Here is a 19783-nt window from a genome sequence, read left to right as displayed (position 1 = left end):
CTAATAAGAATAACAGCTTAGTTCCTTACTAACTAGAATTTAAGTTATAGTGGTTAAGTTAGGAAAGATAAGAGTTTTTCTAAAAATTCAATATTCACATATTCAATGACATTTGAACCCGCAGAATGCTTAAGAATCAGATATAGTTTAAACTTGTTAATGATCTTATTTTTTTCTCAAATATGATCATAACCATTTCTCACTCCTCTCCATTCATTAAACACATACCTCCAGAAACCTTCTATTTAATCACATTGAGAGAAAATTTTGTTTTAACGTTATAATCTACTAACATATTTGATTAGCATAGTATTGTGCATGACAGCTAATAAATTTAGATTAAATGTAACAAATGCTTGAATCAAAAAAGGAAGCAAGGAAAATTATCAAACTTTCACCTCCTCAAAAATCAAACTTTCCACCTCATTGACCTCTTAAGGGAGTTATTGTTAAATGTTTCTATAAATTCTCTACTTCATTGGTTTTATTCCAATACTGGTGGCTAAGCTAACAGGTACTGATTTTTTGTGTTGCAACAACTACTCATGAATAAACACTGAGCAGGTGAATGCCTGTTTCTATGGTTTCTATTTACAGTAGAGAACATTCATAGTGATTGTTTGACATTTGTTTCTTTCCTTTGTAAAAGAAATTTAGGTATTGCCTTTTCCTCCCTTATTCCTCTGCTTATTCTCCTCCATCTTCTCACTGTACCTAGTTTCTTTCCTGACTTTTTTCTTTTGCTGGCTCTTTATCTCAATGACCATTACCTCTACATTCCATTAAACATGATTTCATTTTACTTTTCCATCTAGGAAATGTGAATTGACAGGAAATGAACCCCATGGAGAAGATCTGTGTGTTCGTTTCTTATAAGTTTGTCTAACCAAATACTCTGTTTCTGAAAATAGATAAGTAATTTAGGAGAAAATGACAAAGTTTGCTTCATTACTTAGACAAAGCCTCTTTCCAAGATAAATCCCTAAGTAATAGGGATAATTTACTCCCCTCTTTCAGCAGTGGTCCATTAGATAAGGTAAGCTCCAGAAATGCAGGGAAACTTGCCAATTACTTGGGTCGCCCTCAGCAAATACATTTACTTTCTGTTGGACCACACTAAACCATCCATTTTCATACTCTTATTTCTTTAAAATGGCACACAATTATAGCTAAAGGTTGCTAATATATGTTGAATAAATAAAAACATAGGTGCAAAAGACAAATTGGAATAATTTTTCTCATAATACTCATTTTTCTCACAATACTTACAAAATTAAATCACTAAGTATGGTCAATGATCTGTCAGTTGCAAAAATGCATTAAGGGCCTCCCCGGTGGCGCAGTGGTTGAGCGCTGGGCTGCAAAGCTGCCCGCAGCCTCTGCAGCTCCGGTTCGATCCCCGCCCGCCAAGCGAGGGTCCCACATGGTGCGCAGACCTCTCCTGCCGCCCACTGCTACCCTCAGCAGTGTACTTAGTCGCTCTGCCTGTTCTCTTCTCCACTCTGGTTCTGGTGAATTCTCTCACCCTCCTGCGCTTCTGACTGTACCCAGTGCTGTGCTTGTATAAATAAATAAATAAATCTTTTAAAAAAATGCAGCTAAAATGTTGAGACAAAATGCTTTTTGAGACATTTTTATCTTCCTAGAACAATTCAGCAAAAATTCCCAGGAGATGTTCTTTTGCATTTGAAGATTAGCTTCTGTTAAGTTACTTTTGACATCAAATAAATGGAAAATATTTTTCCCTTGAAAAGGAAAAAAGTTGCATTTTATCCACTAAATAAGCAAAGTAACTTTACAAGATAAATATCAGTCTACTTAACTACACATGTAAATGTATGGATAGGTGAGCTCAGTCCTAGGAGAAGTCAACACTGAACAGTAGCTTATGCAAATCTTCCTTGACAACATGTTCAGTTATATTTTTTAACTCCTCAAAAAGGGTTTTCATCCTCTTTACAAGAGAACATGTCATCAAAATAAAAGTTGCTCTTACAATTATTAACATAGTATTTCTTTGACTATTAAAAGAAAATAACAATCCTTCAGGTTTGCCTTAATAAAGAATGTCAGACACAAAATGTCAGTACTTTCTCTGTGAGACTTTCCGAATTACTAGGAACCAAGCAAGACAATTAACTTCCTCTAATTCCCTACAGATGTCTTTTACCATCTTGCCTATATAGTCAATTCCCATTAGCAAATGTAAAAGACTTCTTATACCACTATTAAGTTGTGTTAACCCAATTTACACACTGTATAGAAGAGCAATTCATTTTCAGGCCCCTCAAGTGACTTGCATGTTTTCACTGCCTATATGCCAGGTATATGTATGGTTATGGGTAATTTGTTTTTACATTGTGAAAGATAAAACAGTAAATTTTAGTACATCATTTGGACAGCATAAAGGAGGTGATATGAGGCAAGAGAAGTGTTTCACTTCCAGTGGCAATGATTAGCATTTTATTTCCTCATGATGAACCCAACAGCAAAGCTTTGAGTTGATAAGTTGCACCTGGTTATAGTCTCCTTAGTCTAAGTGATCATGTAACACAAATACAAATGCTCAAAGGATATATTTTTAATGTAGATAAAATAACTAAATCATGAACTTCCCTACATGCTCACATTTGTCTGGTTTATTCCATATTTCACAATATCCTTATCTGGTCTTCCATCAACTACAAACCAAGTCATGCTATCATCTATCATCTCATCAGTCCCCTTTCTCATTCTCTCTAGTCTCACACATTCACGTTTCATTTATTTTCCTTAAACATTAGCTTTCTTTATTTTTATTTTTGCCATAGGATTGTATACTTGTTCCTTATATCATCTTTTCTGATGTTTAATTAGAAATTCAGCTGATATTTTTGCCCAAATTTTACACCACTCTGTCTGCTCCTTCCTTTTATCTCCATTGATTTCTCTGGCTCCTTCACTAACACACATGGATTTCACACAGGGTTGAGGTTAAAGGTCCTACTGAGGGCACCTTCCTGCAGATCAGGAGATAACCAGAATGAATCCTACATGTTGCAATCCCACAAACAAGGGGAAAGAGTAGGATGTTGAATCAAAGTCTCTATCAGGAAGGATGTGTACTTGTCTGAAATTGCAAATAAATGAAACAAACAAGATAAGAGACAGAGTAGATAGCACCAACCAGTGTTAAATCTTGGAAAGAAAAGTGAGAGCAAGGTAAGGAGTGCCTAGAATAGGTTTTTGGCCAATAGTCATTAACTGTGGTCCATCCAACTACCCATCATATTTGCCTTAGAATTAGTCTCTCAACAAAGTACAGAAAAACAAGATTAAAAATGAATTATTCAAGTAGTACATAGGTTAAGGTATAAATTTTACTTTATAATTTAAGGTTTTAAAATTTTGACAATTTTTATTTATATGTTAAAATATAATTATATAGCCCTACAAAACTCAATATATGTTCTAAGATTTAGAATAAAAAAGGATTCAAAAGGAGAAAAGACAAAAACAAGGAAGAAAATAAGCCAGGCTAAGATGAAATACTATTATTATAAATAAGCACTTAACTGGACTCTGAGCTTCCTGGTAGCTGAGAATAAAGAAAAATGTGATATGTAATAAATTCTTATTATCTCATATGAGGAAGTAAATCAACCTTTCAAAAGAAACAAACTTTACCTGTACTAATTTTATAAAACAGGTTCTTAGACTTTTTTTTTAACATAATACCTTTTTTTTTTTAAAGATTTATTTATTTATTTATACAAGCACTGGGTACAGTCAGAAGCGTGGGAGGGTGAGAGAATTCACCAGAGCCAGAGCAGAACAGGCAGACAGATGAAGCACACTGCTGAGGGGAGCAGCAGGCGGCAGAAGAGTTCTGCGCGCCATGTGGGACCCTCGCCCGGTGGCTGGGGATGGAACCTGCGCTGCAGAGGCTGCGGGCAGCCTCGCAACCCAGCGCTCAACCACTGCGCCACCGGAAGGCCCAACAGAATACCTTTTAGAAGATCATAAAACCTGTAATTCTTTATCCTAAAAATTGCTTTTTACCATTTTAGAATGGAACCACTAAATCAGTAACATAACATTCCATTTTCCTAAACTACTGAATCCTTAAGTTAGGCATTTGATAAGGGAGAACATGATGTTCAGAGTGTTTCACATCAAAACCAATACCTGCCTGTTTTGCTATCAACTACTACATAACACAGATACAAGCTGTGGAGTCACTTTTGTATTGTTTTTTGTCTGAAACACCACTGTATTCACTGTATTATAATAGCCTGCAGCTAAACAGAGTAATATCCTATAACTACAGTACACAATAGAAGACAATCAGACCTCAGTTAATCCATTCTTTGTGTCTAGAAAAACACAAAGGGGACCATGTATTGTTTTTTGTATATAAACATTACTGGAATAGTGGATCTGAGTGTATTCTTTTTATTTTGAAGAATAGTACTACTATTATGCTATAGAAAAGAAGTTTTAAAAATTAAGTGCTGAAGTACAGGACAAGCTCTGCACTTAATTTTTAAAGGAGCTGTTAACATGACTTAGTATTTGCAAGTGATTTCTGTCTTCATCTCTCCTTCACAGAGAAACTTCTTTAAAAGTTACATATAGTTGCTGCTTCAACTTTAAGGCCTAAAACTGAGCTTACTCCTCCCACTGATCTCAGAATTTGAAAGGATAGCACTCAAGAGAAAAACTGATTAATTCTTCGAACAACTTTGGTAAGACCAAATGGACTGAGCTAAAGACAAACATTCAACCTGTTCTCATTCTGTCCCAAACACTAAATGTCAGATTTCCAAATCCATAAAGGATGCTGAAAAGCTACCAACTTTGATGCCCTAAAGAGGGTGACACTCTTTGTAAATTCCCAGTCAAACAGACATAGGCCCTGCACATCTGCTCAGAGATGAAAAGAGCTGGGTTCCAATGCTTCTTTGCTTTTGCTTTACCTCAGTTCTGATTCTGAGGATATACCTAAGTCCCAAATGCAAAGCCTTATCATACAGTACTTTTCCTATAACTATACCTAGAAATAGTTTAGTCTAAAACCTACTAGTCCATGACTAGCTTAAATCTCCCAGTGTAGACTCCCAAAGAGAACATGAAGTTCCAGTTATCATATTTTCTCTTTACTGCCTGTTATCGGCCATAATTACTGTATAAAACTGCATTTTAGTCTTCATTAGTAATTTTCCAGCAAATTTAATGGTCTTTACCTCTTTCTTATTACTTTGACCTTTCTCTAACACTTGACCCAAACCTCCTTATCAATATGTTAGCTTCTAAGTTAAAACCAGAAAAGCTTGTTTTCTTCCACTTTCATGAATTTTTCATTTTTTCCTTCAGTAGTTCTTCCCTGTTAAACAGTTAACTGTTTAGTTAACTCACAAGCCTAAAGGTAAGCAACCAAGGACAAGCTCTGCAGATCTCAGCTCAATATGATCATGAGTCTCTGATCCGCCAAGGAGTCAGCTGACACAAATAGATATTCTCTTCACAGGGTCTCTCATCCTCCAGAAGATTAGCTAGAGTTTTTCATAGTAGTTGCAGAACTCCAAGAGCAGAAGAAAAGAAGTCGCCATGTGCAAATACTTTTCAATCTCTACTTTTGTCACATTTACTATTGTCCCATTGGCCAAAGCACTTGGTCAAGTTACTTAACCAAACTGATAATTTGTGTGGGAAGAGATAACCCAAGAGTGTGGATGCCAGGAGGTATGAAAAGACAGGGCTTTACTACTGCCCACCTACCTGACTTACCTAGCTTAAGGCATTCCTAACTGTTGACCTTTGGCCCCCATATCCTGCTCCCGAGACTCTTACTTTTATAATCCCTGTGAATTCTACAATACTCTAGCTCTTTTATTCCTACGGCATCTACAGTTCCTCTGTATAGATGTCTTCTAAATCAATCTTCTCATATAGTTTGTCTCTTTGTCTCGACATTTGTATTTCTAAATACCTCCTAGACATTCCTATTGCAATCACTTACTGGTACTTCAAATTCAGCATGCCTAAAAGTAAATGTGCTGCCTTTCTTTCTATTTCAACCATACACCTGAACAAGTGTTACTTTATAAAATTCATATTTCTCATTATTTCACCTGGTCCCAAATCACATATATTTTAGTTCTCTCTTTCTCTCTCCTTTTATATTTAATTTGTAGTTTTGCCTCTTTTTACCAGATAAGATGCTCTTGGACTTATTTATGTTTATTTTCAATTTTCTCATCCTAAAAATACAGATAAGAAAACTTGCCTGACAGGGTTTTTATAAGGATTAAATTAGTTTTATGTGTAAAGTTTTTATGCGTTAGCATATTGAGGTTACTTTTTAAAATGTTTCTTATTCCCTATATCATATCTCTTCTTGATTTTTCATTCATAAGATAGATTATTCATATACTTTTCTTTTTCACAGTGCCACAATTTGAAATCAAGCCCTTACAATCTCAGGCTGAGGAACTTTGGAACAACTTTCTTACCACAGCCTAGTCACTCCTCTATACTATTATCACATCATCACAGTTTTTTCAAAGCTGTTTTCCATCTATTTCCTATCAGATAAAACCCAAACTCTTAAACCTGACATGCACGATCTTTTCCAAAAACTAGTGTCATTCTATCTTTCCACACTTATTTCCCATTGCTCTCTCCATAAATTCTTCGACTAAACTACACAACTTTCCATTCCCAGAATACTTTTTATATCCCATCCTCCAAGTTCAACAACTTGCACTAAATTTCCCTATCAATAAACACTGAGTAAGACATTGTCACTACAGGGAATTTACAATTTCAAGAGAAAAAAATAATCTCATTGTAGGGTAAGGAAAAATGTCAGGGTTTTCTGCCCTCCCACCATCAGGATAGATGATGGATCCCTGTGGTCCTGAATGCATGCCTGATGGCAGGCACCTGGAGTAGGGTGTGGGCATAGGTAGATGGGATTCACCTGGGCCGAGACTGGGCTTTTAAGGGCGGTGTCACAGGGACACCAGCAGAAGCCGAAAGAGAAGTCGAGAGAGAAGCAGAGCCATGAGAATAGCAGAGAGAATGTGAGAGAAGGCCAGAGAGCCCAGATAAGTGAAGCCTCCCAGCCCCCAGCACCCCTGCCTGCTGTGTACTGGGTAAATCCCAATAAAAAGACCTGCAAAAAAGCCACTGAGGACTCTGACTCCTCCTTCACCCGGTCTGCATGGGATCCTAGAAAACCTGCACTGTGGCCTGTCCTGCCCTTACAATTGTCGTAAGTCGGCAAGGTGATCCATGCAGACGGTATTGGAGCCCTCCGAAGACTTAGAGGGACTAAGGAGTAACAGTGTTTGCCTGTGACGACGCTGGAGGTGCCATGGCGGCACAGAAGGTGGACACCATCCGGGAGCTGCGGGACGAGACCTCAGCTGGAGGAGGAGACGCCCGAGAGGACCAGCCAATGACCCCTGAGGCAGCAAGAATCATCGGAAGAGAGGACCACGATTCGGAGCTTGCCAGTGCTGATGCAGGGAGAGGCCAACGGACTTTGACTAATGGACTTGGACCGAGGAACTTGGACAGACAATCCTGCCAGAGGGCGGAGGACCTTGGCAGGTTATGTTTTGTTTTGTTTTTTTTTTTGAGAATCTGGGGGTGGCCAGTGGGTACTGATGGCCAAAAGCAGCCTATATATGCCCAGCAGCTAGGTGGAGGAGAAAAGCCAACTGAGAAGGCAAAAGCTGGTGCTGATGCTAAGTTTGAGAAGCCCCGAGCGGCTGTTAAGCAGCCTAAGTATGCTGAAGACCTGTGAGTCTCGTAAAGTCACCTGTGGGTGATGCCCTGCTCGTTGTCGAGTGAGGGTGAGTTTCTGAGGAACCCGTCCTTGGACGGGTGGGGAACGTGGCTTGGGGTAGAGCCCAAGCCGCATGTAGAGTTTGGATCCCCGACCCATGTGCTTGTGCAGTGGGTTGGCCTGAGTGCAGGGGTCTGCGAGTCGCATTGGTGGCTATGAAGGCCGAGTGTTGGAGCGACTGCAGACAGAAACCCTGAGGGTTGGCAATTAACCCCAATAGAATAGAATCACCAATCCCAGAGCGAGTGCATCCTGGGGGTGGATGCTGTGTGTGGCTTGTAGCCCAGACTACAGCCAGAGAAGGCCAGGAAGCCTGATGGCTCCTGGTATGTTACAGTAGATGCCGTGAGTGATTCCCCTCCCTCGTATGAGCAGTGCCTTCGGCAGCAGATTTGGTGGCTCATCTGCTGGTACCAATAATTGTCTTTTGCGCTAGGTTGGGGCCCTGCCTGGACTTATTTGTGTTCTGTTGTATTTTGTTATATTGTGATGTATTTGCTTTTGTGGGCCATGGCTGCATTGTTTGTTTGCTAAATTGTATATATGTAGATTATATGGCAGAAAACCCTGAGGGGGTAGACTATAGGGTAAGGAAAAATGTCAGGCTTTTCTGCCCTCCCACCATCAGGATAGATGATGGATCCTTGCAGTCCCAAATGCATGCCTGATGGCAGGCGCCTGAAATAGGGTGTGGGCATAGGTAGATGGGATTCACCTGGGCTAAGACTGAGCTTTTAAGGGCGGCGTCACGGGGATGCCATCAGAAGCCGAAAGAGAAGCCAAGAGAGAAGCAGAGCCATGAGAAGAGCAGAGAGAATGTGAGAGAAGGCCAGAGAGCCCAGATAGAGTGAAGACTTGCTGGGGGCTGGGAGGCCTGCCAGCCTCCCGGACCCCAGCACCCCTGCCTGCTGTGTACCGGGTAAATCCCAACAAAAAGACCTGCAAAAAACCACTAAGGACTCTGACTCTTCCTTCACCCGGTCTGCATGGGATCAGAAAACCTGCTCAGTGGTCTTCCTGCCCATACATCTCACCTACTGAGATTAAAAGTCTCTGGATTAGAAACAAAGTTTTAAATAGTTTTTAGGTACAAGATAGGAAACACAAATCTCTTGCTCTCAAAGACTTCCCATTCTCATATAAAAAAATTTTACAACTAGCCATTTTATATGATAGAAAAACAGGCTCCGAAGGCAGACTAGAGCCAGGTAAATATTAGTTCCATCATTTTTTAGCTGCATATTCTTAAGCAGTTACCTAAACTCTCCTAGTTTTAGCCTCCTCATCTGTAAATAGGGATAATATGAATATCTAGCTTATAAATTTGTAAGATGTAAGATAATACAAGGGAAGTTATTTGTGTGGTGAGTAGCACAATGGTAAGCCCTCAATAAATGTTAGTTATTTGTGTGTGTGTGCAGAAGAACTGAGGATTAGACCAGAGCTATGGGGGGTGAGAGGATTCACCAGCGACAGAGTGGGGAGCAGACAGGTGGATTTACTAAAATATACTGCTGAGGGAGCAGCGGGCAAGACAGAAGTCAGCTGCCCCATATATGGGTTAGCTCCCTGGCCAGGATCTAACTTAGGCGGTAGCAGTGATACCACTAAGACTTAACCCCTACGCCACAAGGGAGGCCCAAATGTTAGTTATTAACAATAGCACTATTAGCAAGAAACACAAAATCACAGGAAGAACAAATTACAAATCCTTCCTATGACTATTAGGAAAACCTTCTTGGAGCTGAACACTGAAAAAAAGATGTGATTCCCTGCAAACTTGTATTAATATCTGCTACCTTGGCATACATTCCTGCGTGCATTTGTCTCTTTGCTCATCCATTAAAAAATTAGTTTAAGTTCATGATACAGGCCAGAGAGTTTTGTTACTGTTATGGCATTTATCAGCATCTGTCTCACTCTAGCTGAGAAAACGAAAAACAGGTCTCGACATGCAAGAGCTGACCTGGCACTTACAGTTATAGGCCTTGGTGTTCTCCTGTTGTACATAAACAATCTCACAACCTCAGACAAGGCCACACTGTGACCACGATGGATCAAGACAAAAACAAGATCAGATCACTTTTAATCATGACTGAATACCCACAAAAACATAGATATTGCCCAACCACAAAAACGCCAAATATCTACCTGTATTGTCTAACAAGTGACAGCTGTTTCTTTACCAGTTATGGCTTTAGTCTCAAACTAGCCTTCCCTCTTTCTCAAAAACACTTAAGATACCAAATCATATGGTCATCCCTACTTCCTGATAGTAATCAATTCAAAGCAATGTTCTGCTTCCTGAAACTCACCCCAAAATCATACCTCCAAATCCTATACTACCTACTTCCAAACTTGCCTCTGACTGAGAGGAGCCACTATTCTCCTCTCCTGCACTGGGTGTAAACCACTACAGGTATGTTCCTAGTTGGTTTATTAGTCTAACCTCAAAGACTACAAAATTCTTTGGAGATTGAAACACTGTCTTATTCATGGTGATATCTTCCACTATACAAAAAAGTACCTTAATAAATATATACAAAAAGTTTATTAAATGGTGTAAAGGTCAGGAATGGCCACTGAGCAGGTTTTCTAGGATCCCATGCAGACCGGGTGAAGGAAGAGTCAGAGTCCTCAGTGGTTTTTTTTTTGCAGGTCTTTTATTGGGATTACCAGGTACATGGCAGGCAGGGGTGCTGGGGGGCCGGGAGGCTGGCAGGCCTCCCAGCCCCCAGCAAGTCTTCACTCTATCTGGGCTCTCCGGTGTTCTCTGCTTCTCTCTCAGCTTCTGCTACTTCTTTCTCCGCTTCTTGGCTTCTGCTGGCGTCCCCGTGACGCCGCCCTTAAAAGCCCAGTCTTAGCCCAGGTGAATCCCATCTACCTCTGCCCACACCCTATTCCAGGTGCCCGCCATCAGGCATGCATTCAGGACCGCAAGGACCCATCATCTATCCTGATGGCGGGAGGGCAGAAAAGCCTGACATTTTCTTTACCCTACAAATGGGTACATGAATCCCAGACACTCTGTCTTCATCAATAATTAGGAAGACTGAAAAAAGTTTTAGGGAAAGTGTCTAGAGTCCTGCTTCACAGAAATGACACAAATACTCTTCCAGAGTTGATTGCCAGGCAGTAACTCTGCAGGCAGCAAAATTCTGGGTTAGCATATGATGTCCCTCCTGTAGTGGGAGTGACATATTGATTAATATTCAGAAATGATTAAAAGATATATGTGAGATTGAAAGAGGATGGCAGTGACTTTAAATCTAGCAGCAATACTGGCCCTTCATAGGAACCATATAGCAAATTTCTGATTCATCCAAATCATGCCCCCAATGTGGTATGCAAAATCTGAGTTAACAGAAACATTTATTTTGAAATAAGATTCAAAATACCTTTCAAAATAATACCTAATATAAAGCCTGATAGTTTTTAGTAATAACAATTCTTGACTGGCAAAAGTTCTTAGTAATAACAGTTCATGGATTGCATTCTCATTTTATTCTTATAAAGGCACAGAATTCATGGGGGGAAAATTTCTGAGAAGTTTAGTCTGAAGTTAAACACATTATAAAACATGCCAAATGACAAAAAAAAAAAGACAAGGAAAAATATTAAACAATACTAAAATTTCTAGATAGGAAAACATGTAACTAAAATGTCTGACGAAAAAAGCAAACATGACAAAAAGATCTTACACTGACATAGTTTACGATAGCATCTAGATTTAAACAAATAAACAATAAAGTGTGTAATACAGATCCTGTGACCTACATTTGCATGTATGCATTTTAGCCCAATTTTTGTGGTAGGTTAAGCTTCAAATAAATATCCTCATAAACTAATGCAAAAGTTGCAGATTTTAGGAAAATAGCCAGGAGGAAATACCATTCAAACTGCTATTAATCTGCATAACAACCTTCCCCAGAGGAACTGGTCCAATCTTTCTGTGCTAAGAAGTGCTAAGAATCTCCATTAAAAATGGGAGTCAGAAAATGCTACAGAGAAATTAGCAGCTAATTAGTAAGAAAACTAGTAAAAAGAATCTACAATTATTTTTTGGTAATGCTTTAGAATGTAGCAATGAAAATCTATTAGTATTCAGTAAAACACTCAAACTTTCAGCATGCATATACTGAAAAATATTTCATATACATAATAACTTGAAATTATTTTATGTTGAACATAAAAACTGAAATTACAGGTTTGGCTCCACACATTAATTTTGCAAATTGGATTTTGGTTTTCTGTTCATTTAAAAGCTGAGACCAGTAATTTCTCTAAATATAACCACACTACAGTTCACTACGTGTGTATGTGGATTTTAGATACCACTTCAATGATATTCACAATCTTTTCCTGACTTGATATTTACTTAATATTACAAAGAGTTTGTATCAATATGTGACCCCATACATTTGTTCTCCAAGGTTGAATTATAGCCACTAATTTGGGAATCTTGGTCATTATGCTATTATAACTAAGTCAAGCCCAAAATTAAGGCATTAAGGATGCAAAACAGCCTTTAACAAAGAAACAGTAGATTTTTCCTGGTGAGTGAAAAAGTAAGTCAGAGAGGAATAGCTGAAAAAAAGAGGTAGGTTATCAGCTGCTCTTTAAAAGCTGTTATTTTGTAAATAAGCAATCATTCATTTAATTAGCCATTTACTTAATCAATGTACGTTCTGATTAAGCAAAGGTACCACCACACTAAGTTCTGGGGCCCAAGGCAACATCTAGCCACATCTAGAGCTTATAGTCTTGCAGAAAATAAGTAAGCAAAATGATAAGGGGAGCTAAAAGTTCTTAGCATTGTCAGAAAAAGCTTCAGGAAGGAAACTTGAAGGATGAGTGAGAGTTGGACAGGAAAAGAGGAGGGAGAGGGTTGCAGGTTGAGAGAACAGTCCACCTGTTATAGGACAGGGAGAAAGAGGGGCAGCCCAAACCCCGCAAACCTGTCTATTCTAAACAAAGAGTCTAGTTTCTAAATGAAACACCCAAAGTTACCCGTCCCCTCGTGGGTAAAAGTCCATCCATATGGGATCGGCCCAGAACAAGGCCCCAAAGCCTGCCACAAGTCTAAAGCATCTTCCAGTGGGGACCCACAAAAAAGGGTCAGAAACTACCAAACAAGCCCGGAAGGAAAAGAGCAAAATCAACATCAAAATAAAAGCTGCCATTGTCACCTCCCCACGGGTCTCACCCACATCTGTGTCACCCAGTCCACGACCAAAAGACAAGCACAGTTTCTTCACGTGTCTCTAGGCTCCATGCGCCTCCTCCAGGTCTCCTGGCTCCATCCTGCTTCCTTCCTCAGTTTCTTCTGCAGCTTCTCCTCTTCCTGCTCAGCTCCAACCTCCCTTGGGTGGGGCAGGGAACCTCCCCCTTTCCTGGGGACCACCCTGTTACACACCCATCCCATGGGAGATCCCAAACCTATATAAATGAGGGAAAAGAAGGATTAAGGGTGTGCAGTGTGTGAGAGATCTGTCATAGGGAAAGAGTATTGTCAATTGAGGCAAGAGTGGGGTATGCAAAGTATCATCCATTTAACAGAAATAAAGGAAGAGCTGCCAAATAGGTAACACTGCTTAAGCCCTTAGGAGGTGTCAGGTTCTCTGACAGCACACACTCTCTACACAAATAATCTCATTATGTCACTATTTGATGAGAACGGTATCATTTGTATTCCTATTTTACAGATGAGAAACTGAGGAGTAGAGTTCAAATAATTTACATGTAAGGAAAGAAATAAATGATCCGGGTAACAAACAACTTGGGGACTGCTGCCCATAGCTGATTTTTCTCGTGATTTAAATTACTCAAAGTAGATAAAATCTATTATGGCATATTGGTTTGTAAATATGTTAATGCCTTTATTACTTATTTATTCATTAACTGCAATTTTAATTTTTAAACCACATTGTTCCTCTGCCTTTAACTAACTTCAGATCCAAAAGCTGGCTTCATACCCCAGCTGAAGGAGAAATCCACTGATATCTAGGTTGAAAATAATTAGGAACACCACGCACAAGTGTATTGGACAGTTATTATATTCAGCAGTATTCTAATCACCAAACAGTGAAGAAGTAATTCCATTTATTTACAGTGGGTAAGAATCTTTCCAAAAACATACCACTTTCTTTCTCCATGCTTTCTTCTAGTCAGAAATTAGATAAAAATTAGATAAAATGTTGAAAGGAGTCCTTTACCTGAATTAGAGCACAAATAGGAAAATACACTCCAAGCAGATGGAGAGAAATTCCTTTACCTTCACATTTCATAAAATTCTAACATTTTGATCCCCAAAGCATTAATTACCAATAAAATTATGAATTACATATATTTATTGTTTTATTTTTCAAGGCAGCCCCTAAAATGGTAAATAGAAGAGGACTGGATATTATCTAACTTTATGTGGTAATAAGAGGAGGAGAAAAAGTTTTCCACAAAATATTTCTTATTCTAACCCAATTTTGCATAAAAATAGGTAGACATCACCTAAAGTTCACCTAAACAATTAAATTTTTTGTAGATAATGATGCTATGTATAAATTATGCTATTGCTGGCATTCTTCAAAGAAATAGAACAATTATTGATGAAATTCATATGGAATCACCAAAAACCCCAAATAGCCAAAGCTCTACTGAAAAAAAAAGAAGGAAATGGAGGCATCACACTCCCAGACTTCAAACTATACTACAAAGCCATAATCATCAAAACTGCATGGTATTGGAACAAGAACAGACATACAGACCAATGGAATCGAATAGAAAATCCAGAAATAAACCCACAGATTTATGGTCAACTAATCTTTGACAAAGGAGCAAAGACTATGCATTGGAGCAAAGAAAGTTTGTTCAATAAATGGTGCTGGGAAAACTGGGTCGCTACATGCAAAAGAATGAAGCTTGACCACTACCTCACACCATACACAAAAATCAACTCAAAATGGATTAAAGAACTAGACATAAGACCTGAAACCATAAAATATATAGAAGGAAATATAGGCGAAACACTACGGGATTTGCACATCAAAGACATCTTTACAGACACATCACCCAAAGCAGTGATAGTGAAGGCAAAGATCAACAGTTGGGACTACATCAAATTAAAGAGCTTCTGCACAGCAAAAGAGACAATAACAAAAACAAAGAGAAACCCCACCAACTTGGAGAACATTTTTGCACCCAACACTAATGATAAAGGACTGATCACAAAAATCTGCAAAGAGCTGATGAGACTCAGCAACAACAAAGAAAATAATCCAGTCAAAAAATGGGCAGAAGAGCTAAAAAGAAACTTCTCTGAAGAGGAAATGCAAATGGCCAACAGACATATGAAAAAATGTTCAACATCACTTGTAATCAGGGAAATGCAAATCAAAACTACCATGAGATACCATCTCACACCAGTGAGAATGGCACATATTAAAAAAACTAGCAACAACAAATGTTGGCGAGGGTGTGGAAAAAAAGGAACTCTTCTGCACTGTTGGTGGGAGTGCAAACTGGTCCAACCACTATGGAGAGCTGTGTGGAGATTTCTGGACCTACTAAACATAGAGCTTCCATATGATCCAGCAATTCCACTCCTAGGTATTTACCCAAAGGACACAGAAACATCAATTCCAAAGAACACCTGCACCCCTATGTTTATAGCAGCACTGTTTACAATAGCTAAGCTTTGGAAACAACCCAAATGCCCAAAAATAGATGACTGGATCAAGAAGATGTGGTACATATATACCATGGAATATTACTCAGCATTCAAAAAAGATAAACACATGCAATTTGCAGCAACATGGATGGCGCTGGAAGGGATCATGCTCAGCGAAATAAGCCAAAAAGAAAAAGAAAAATACCAGATGGTCTCACTCATAGCAGGAATCTAGAAAACTTAAATAAGGGACCAGGAAAATGAATATAAGAAAGTGAAAATCAAAATCAACAAAAAACTATGAACCAGAGACACTTTTTGGGGGGTGGGGGGCGGGAGGGGAAGGATTGGGGTCAGAATGGGGCGTTTGCAATTGTATGGGGGAATATAAAAATAAAATTTATTATTTAAAAAAATAAATAAAAATAAAAATAAATAAATAAATAAATTATGCTATTGCTGGTCATTTTATTTTTCATCACTATATTGCATTACTTGAACTGTTTTTGCACTAAAAGCAATAGAATTTAAACTCAGTGCTCTTGGCTCCGAATTTATGTAATTTCCAGGATATTATTCTTTGGATGATTGTCAGTTATATCTCTAAAAACACTGTGAATAAGAAATTTAAGGAGCCAGTGTAATCAAATCCTAACTAACAGTAAGGTTTTTTTTTGAGGGATTCCATGTTGGAAATCCCATGAAGGAAATAATGAATATAAGTTTGAAAAATTCAAAATTATTTTCTGTAATTTTCCTGGTACTAAGGCAATGCATGGGCAACTTGGACATCCTCATTCAGATTATTAGGTTAACATCACTTCTGTTGGGAAAGGAGTGGAAGTGAAGGGTCTATGGCTGTCTACACCGCAAACACGGGGGCGAGTTAGCTGGTTGGTGGCAAGAAGCCTCGCTAGTGACCTGGGTTCACAGATGAAGATTACAGACCAGAAGTCACCGCGGCAGTGTTTCTGGACGTCAGGTTTTTATTCCAGTGATGTGGATACCCCCAAGGAAGCCACTCTAGAGATCTAGGAGAGTAGCGACACGTGGGAATGCTGCTGTGAACCAATTCCAAGAGGAAAGGTCTGAGGTTATGAACAGAGGGAAAAAAGTATTCTTGGCCACAGATACCCCTGAGAATCAAAATATAGTCACAAAGCTTTAGTTCTCTATTTTGCATTTGTTAGGCAGAGAATCTAAATATGAAAAGATACTTAGCTTGAGTCTGTTATCCAGAAAGTTACCACTTTTGGATTTTTTGTCTTATTTTAGTTCACTCGCTTTTTTCAGCATTTATTGTTTTATCAAATGTAAATATAGTTGGACCACTACATATGAAACCTAAGAACTCATGTTCCCAGACCATCAGGAAATCCAGAGGTCTAAGCTAACCCAGAGACAGATGAGGTAATAGAGGCCCTACGCAGTTAAGAGAATTGAATACATTTAAAACTAGTAGATTATAAATTCAAGGCCCTAATATCATTATACTATAATAGTATATATATGTTACATTGAATATACATAATATTTTACCTTACATATTTTACCTTACATAATACATATCTAAATAGAAAATATATACTAGCAAAAACATAAATGCATGTAACTAAACAGTCAATGAGGACATATAGACCTATAGATTATCATAGAAAATAAATGTACACACAGGAGATTTTCTCATTTGAAACTGATTAGTTCCACTCATCAAAAGACTAGATTTCATTTCCTTTCTATTAGCTATAAGACACTTCTTAACATTTATAGGCTCTTGTATTTGGACAGAATCTCAAAAATCCCCAAACCTCCTTTTGTGTTTGGATTTGAGTTTGGAAAGCAGCCACAGTGCTCCATGGGCCTTCCATACGTTACTTTCCCTGGACATAATGGATGCTGTATCTTTCAGAAAAAGAAGAAACACTTCCACATGTAAATGAGTCACTCTTCAGTGTTTCCTCTACAGAAAATCCATTCTATTAAGTGAGTCCATTTTCTGAGATACTTAGGCTCTCATTGGAGTCATGCAGCAACAAGATTAGGATCCATAACAGTCTCCACTACCTTCTCAGCACCCCAGACCTCAAGTAACCACTGTCAAGACACCACTTCATCTACTTTATCTTCAACCACTGTTATCATAACTGCCCCTCTGCCCCTCTAACTATGCCCACTACCATGCCTGGTACTTGGGTGTGTGGGTGGGTGGATGGATGGATGGAGGGATGTATAAGTGGATAAGTGAATAATAACATTTCCCTCTTCTGTTCCACTATAAACCATAAGATTTTTTTTTAATATTTATTTATACAAGAATCAGGGTATAGGCCAGATACGCGGGAGGGTGAGAGGATTCACCAGAGACAGAGTGGGGAACACAACAGGCAGACTGACTGAAATACACTTCGAGGGGAACAGCAGGTAAGACAGGAGAGATCTGCTGCGCCATGTGGGATTCTCGCCAGTCCGGAATCAAACCCGTACTGCAGAGGCTATGGACAGCTTCACAGTGCAGCGCTCAACTGCTTGCGCCACTAGGGAGGCCCATAAACCATAAGATTCATTCAAATAACCATTTTCTCTGCCTCTGGGGAAATAACTGTCATTTTTCTTGTTAAAATTTACTAAATATCCATAGCTGACCAGTTTCTAGTCATAATAAAAAACAGAGGATATAATTTGGGTAGCAAAACCCCAGATTAGGGATTCAAAGAAAAACATCTAGCTCACTGGGACTACATAGTAAAAAATTAGGATCTTCTAAATGTTACCTTCTGTTTGTTAGCTCTGAATGTGCCTATCAGAAAGAAGTGAGATGATAATTAGAGTTAGGGCTGGAGTTGATACTTCAAGGATATTTTTAGAAAAGAAGAACTGGAATTCAAATTTTGAAAGTGTGGTTTAAGGGAGATCTATGATATATCTGCAAATAAAATGTGACTATCGTTAAAGTGAAGCATGCTTTACTTTACACACAAAGGAAAGATAGTGCATTAAATGTACCATCTGTTTATGCTGAAAATGCACTCAGGGCCTGTGGGTATACATACTGCAATAGAAGTCATATCAACAATTAACTGCCCATTTCACTCTCACTTATCAAGGGAGGTGTGTGCCAGTTAGAAGGTTCTTGCCAGTAATTCCTACTACTTTCAAAACAACTCTTTGGAAATCAGTATGTTGCAGACAGGTAAGAAGGAAAACCCATTAGTCGCCCTCAGAGTTGGGAAACAAAGCGTGGGCTTGTACTACTCACGGTTCTGCCTGTAAGCTCCTGTCTTCTGCCACATAGTTAGAAGGAATGTAGCCCTGCAGTTGCAAACTGGAGCCTTCTGCCCTTTTCTCCAAGTGCCTGGCAAGCCACCAGCCCTGGGGGGAAGTGTCCAAGATTAGGAGCTTGTCGCCTGCGTGGAAGCTCAGGTCCTCTGCCGTCCGAGCCTGGTAGTCAAATAGAGCCACAAAGTAGTGGCCATGGCTTCTCGTCAGCTCCTGATTCTGTGTCTGGGAAGTATCAGGGGAGCTACAAGCCCCATGGTTCTCAATCACCACCGATTTGTCTGCCTCCCGGGACAAGCAGGGGAGACAGGATTTCACGCGTGCCCAGAGCCGCTGGCATGTGTTGCCCATGGTACCCAGGTGGGGAGGAGGGGAGAGGGGCTTCTCCCTCTCCCCTCAGTCTCTGCAGATCCACCTTCCTTTCTTCCAGCAGGAAACTTTGAAACCAGCACCAACTCACCAGGCTTTGCCGGGTGTACAAAACCCAGTTTCACAACCGTCCGGCTGACCTGCAGCAAGCCCAGCTGGGAGACACCGGCTAGCTTTCTGTGTCTCTGGCCGCTGCTCCAGGGCCAAGCCCAGTGGGAGCTGGGCAGTGGCTTAGGGGAAAGATGCCTTTTCTTCTTGTCTGTTTAGGAATCCCGCAACAAAAAGAAAATTAAGAGGGCCTTATTTAAACAAATATCTGAGAACAAAAAAGAATCAACTTGCCTTTTGTCCCAAGAAAAAGTTAGCAACAGAAGGATGTTAACGCCAGGTAAAATCTTCACAGCTTGCCTTTGCCAGGAGCTTTCTACCTGTTTCACGTCTGTCTCTCTAGTTTCACCAGTCCTGACCCCCAAGGCTCTTTCCCTTTTGCTAATGAATAACCAAGCAGCTGTGACTATTGCCTTTACCATCCTGAGCTATGAACAGGCTGTAATAATTTCTCCTTACTTCCTGGTTTCTTTTTGTCTGCAGTCTAAATGGGATTTCTGTCCTCTTTAAGACTCCTTTACCCACACCCA

At 39.4% G+C, this 19783-nt stretch overlaps 1 protein-coding gene across 1 annotated transcript in view; it reads right to left on the bottom strand.

Annotated features, from left to right (window-relative positions):
• The window catches only part of FRK (fyn related Src family tyrosine kinase), a gene marked incomplete at both ends in the record, with an annotated part of 103915 nt that extends 84788 nt beyond the window's left edge, over positions 1-19127 (bottom strand). The window contains one exon of the mRNA XM_084228685.1: positions 18757-19127. Within this exon, the coding sequence (XP_084084811.1) occupies positions 18757-19127 (371 nt within the window). The remainder of the gene's footprint in view (positions 1-18756) is intronic.
• Positions 19128-19783: the final 656 nt, after the last annotated feature.

Source organism: Talpa europaea (assembly GCF_964194135.1).
Source record: "Talpa europaea genome assembly, chromosome: 2".
Lineage (NCBI taxonomy): Eukaryota > Metazoa > Chordata > Mammalia > Eulipotyphla > Talpidae > Talpa > Talpa europaea.
The sequence above is the reverse complement of the archived record's forward strand: the minus strand, read 5'-3'. Positions and strand labels throughout refer to the sequence as shown.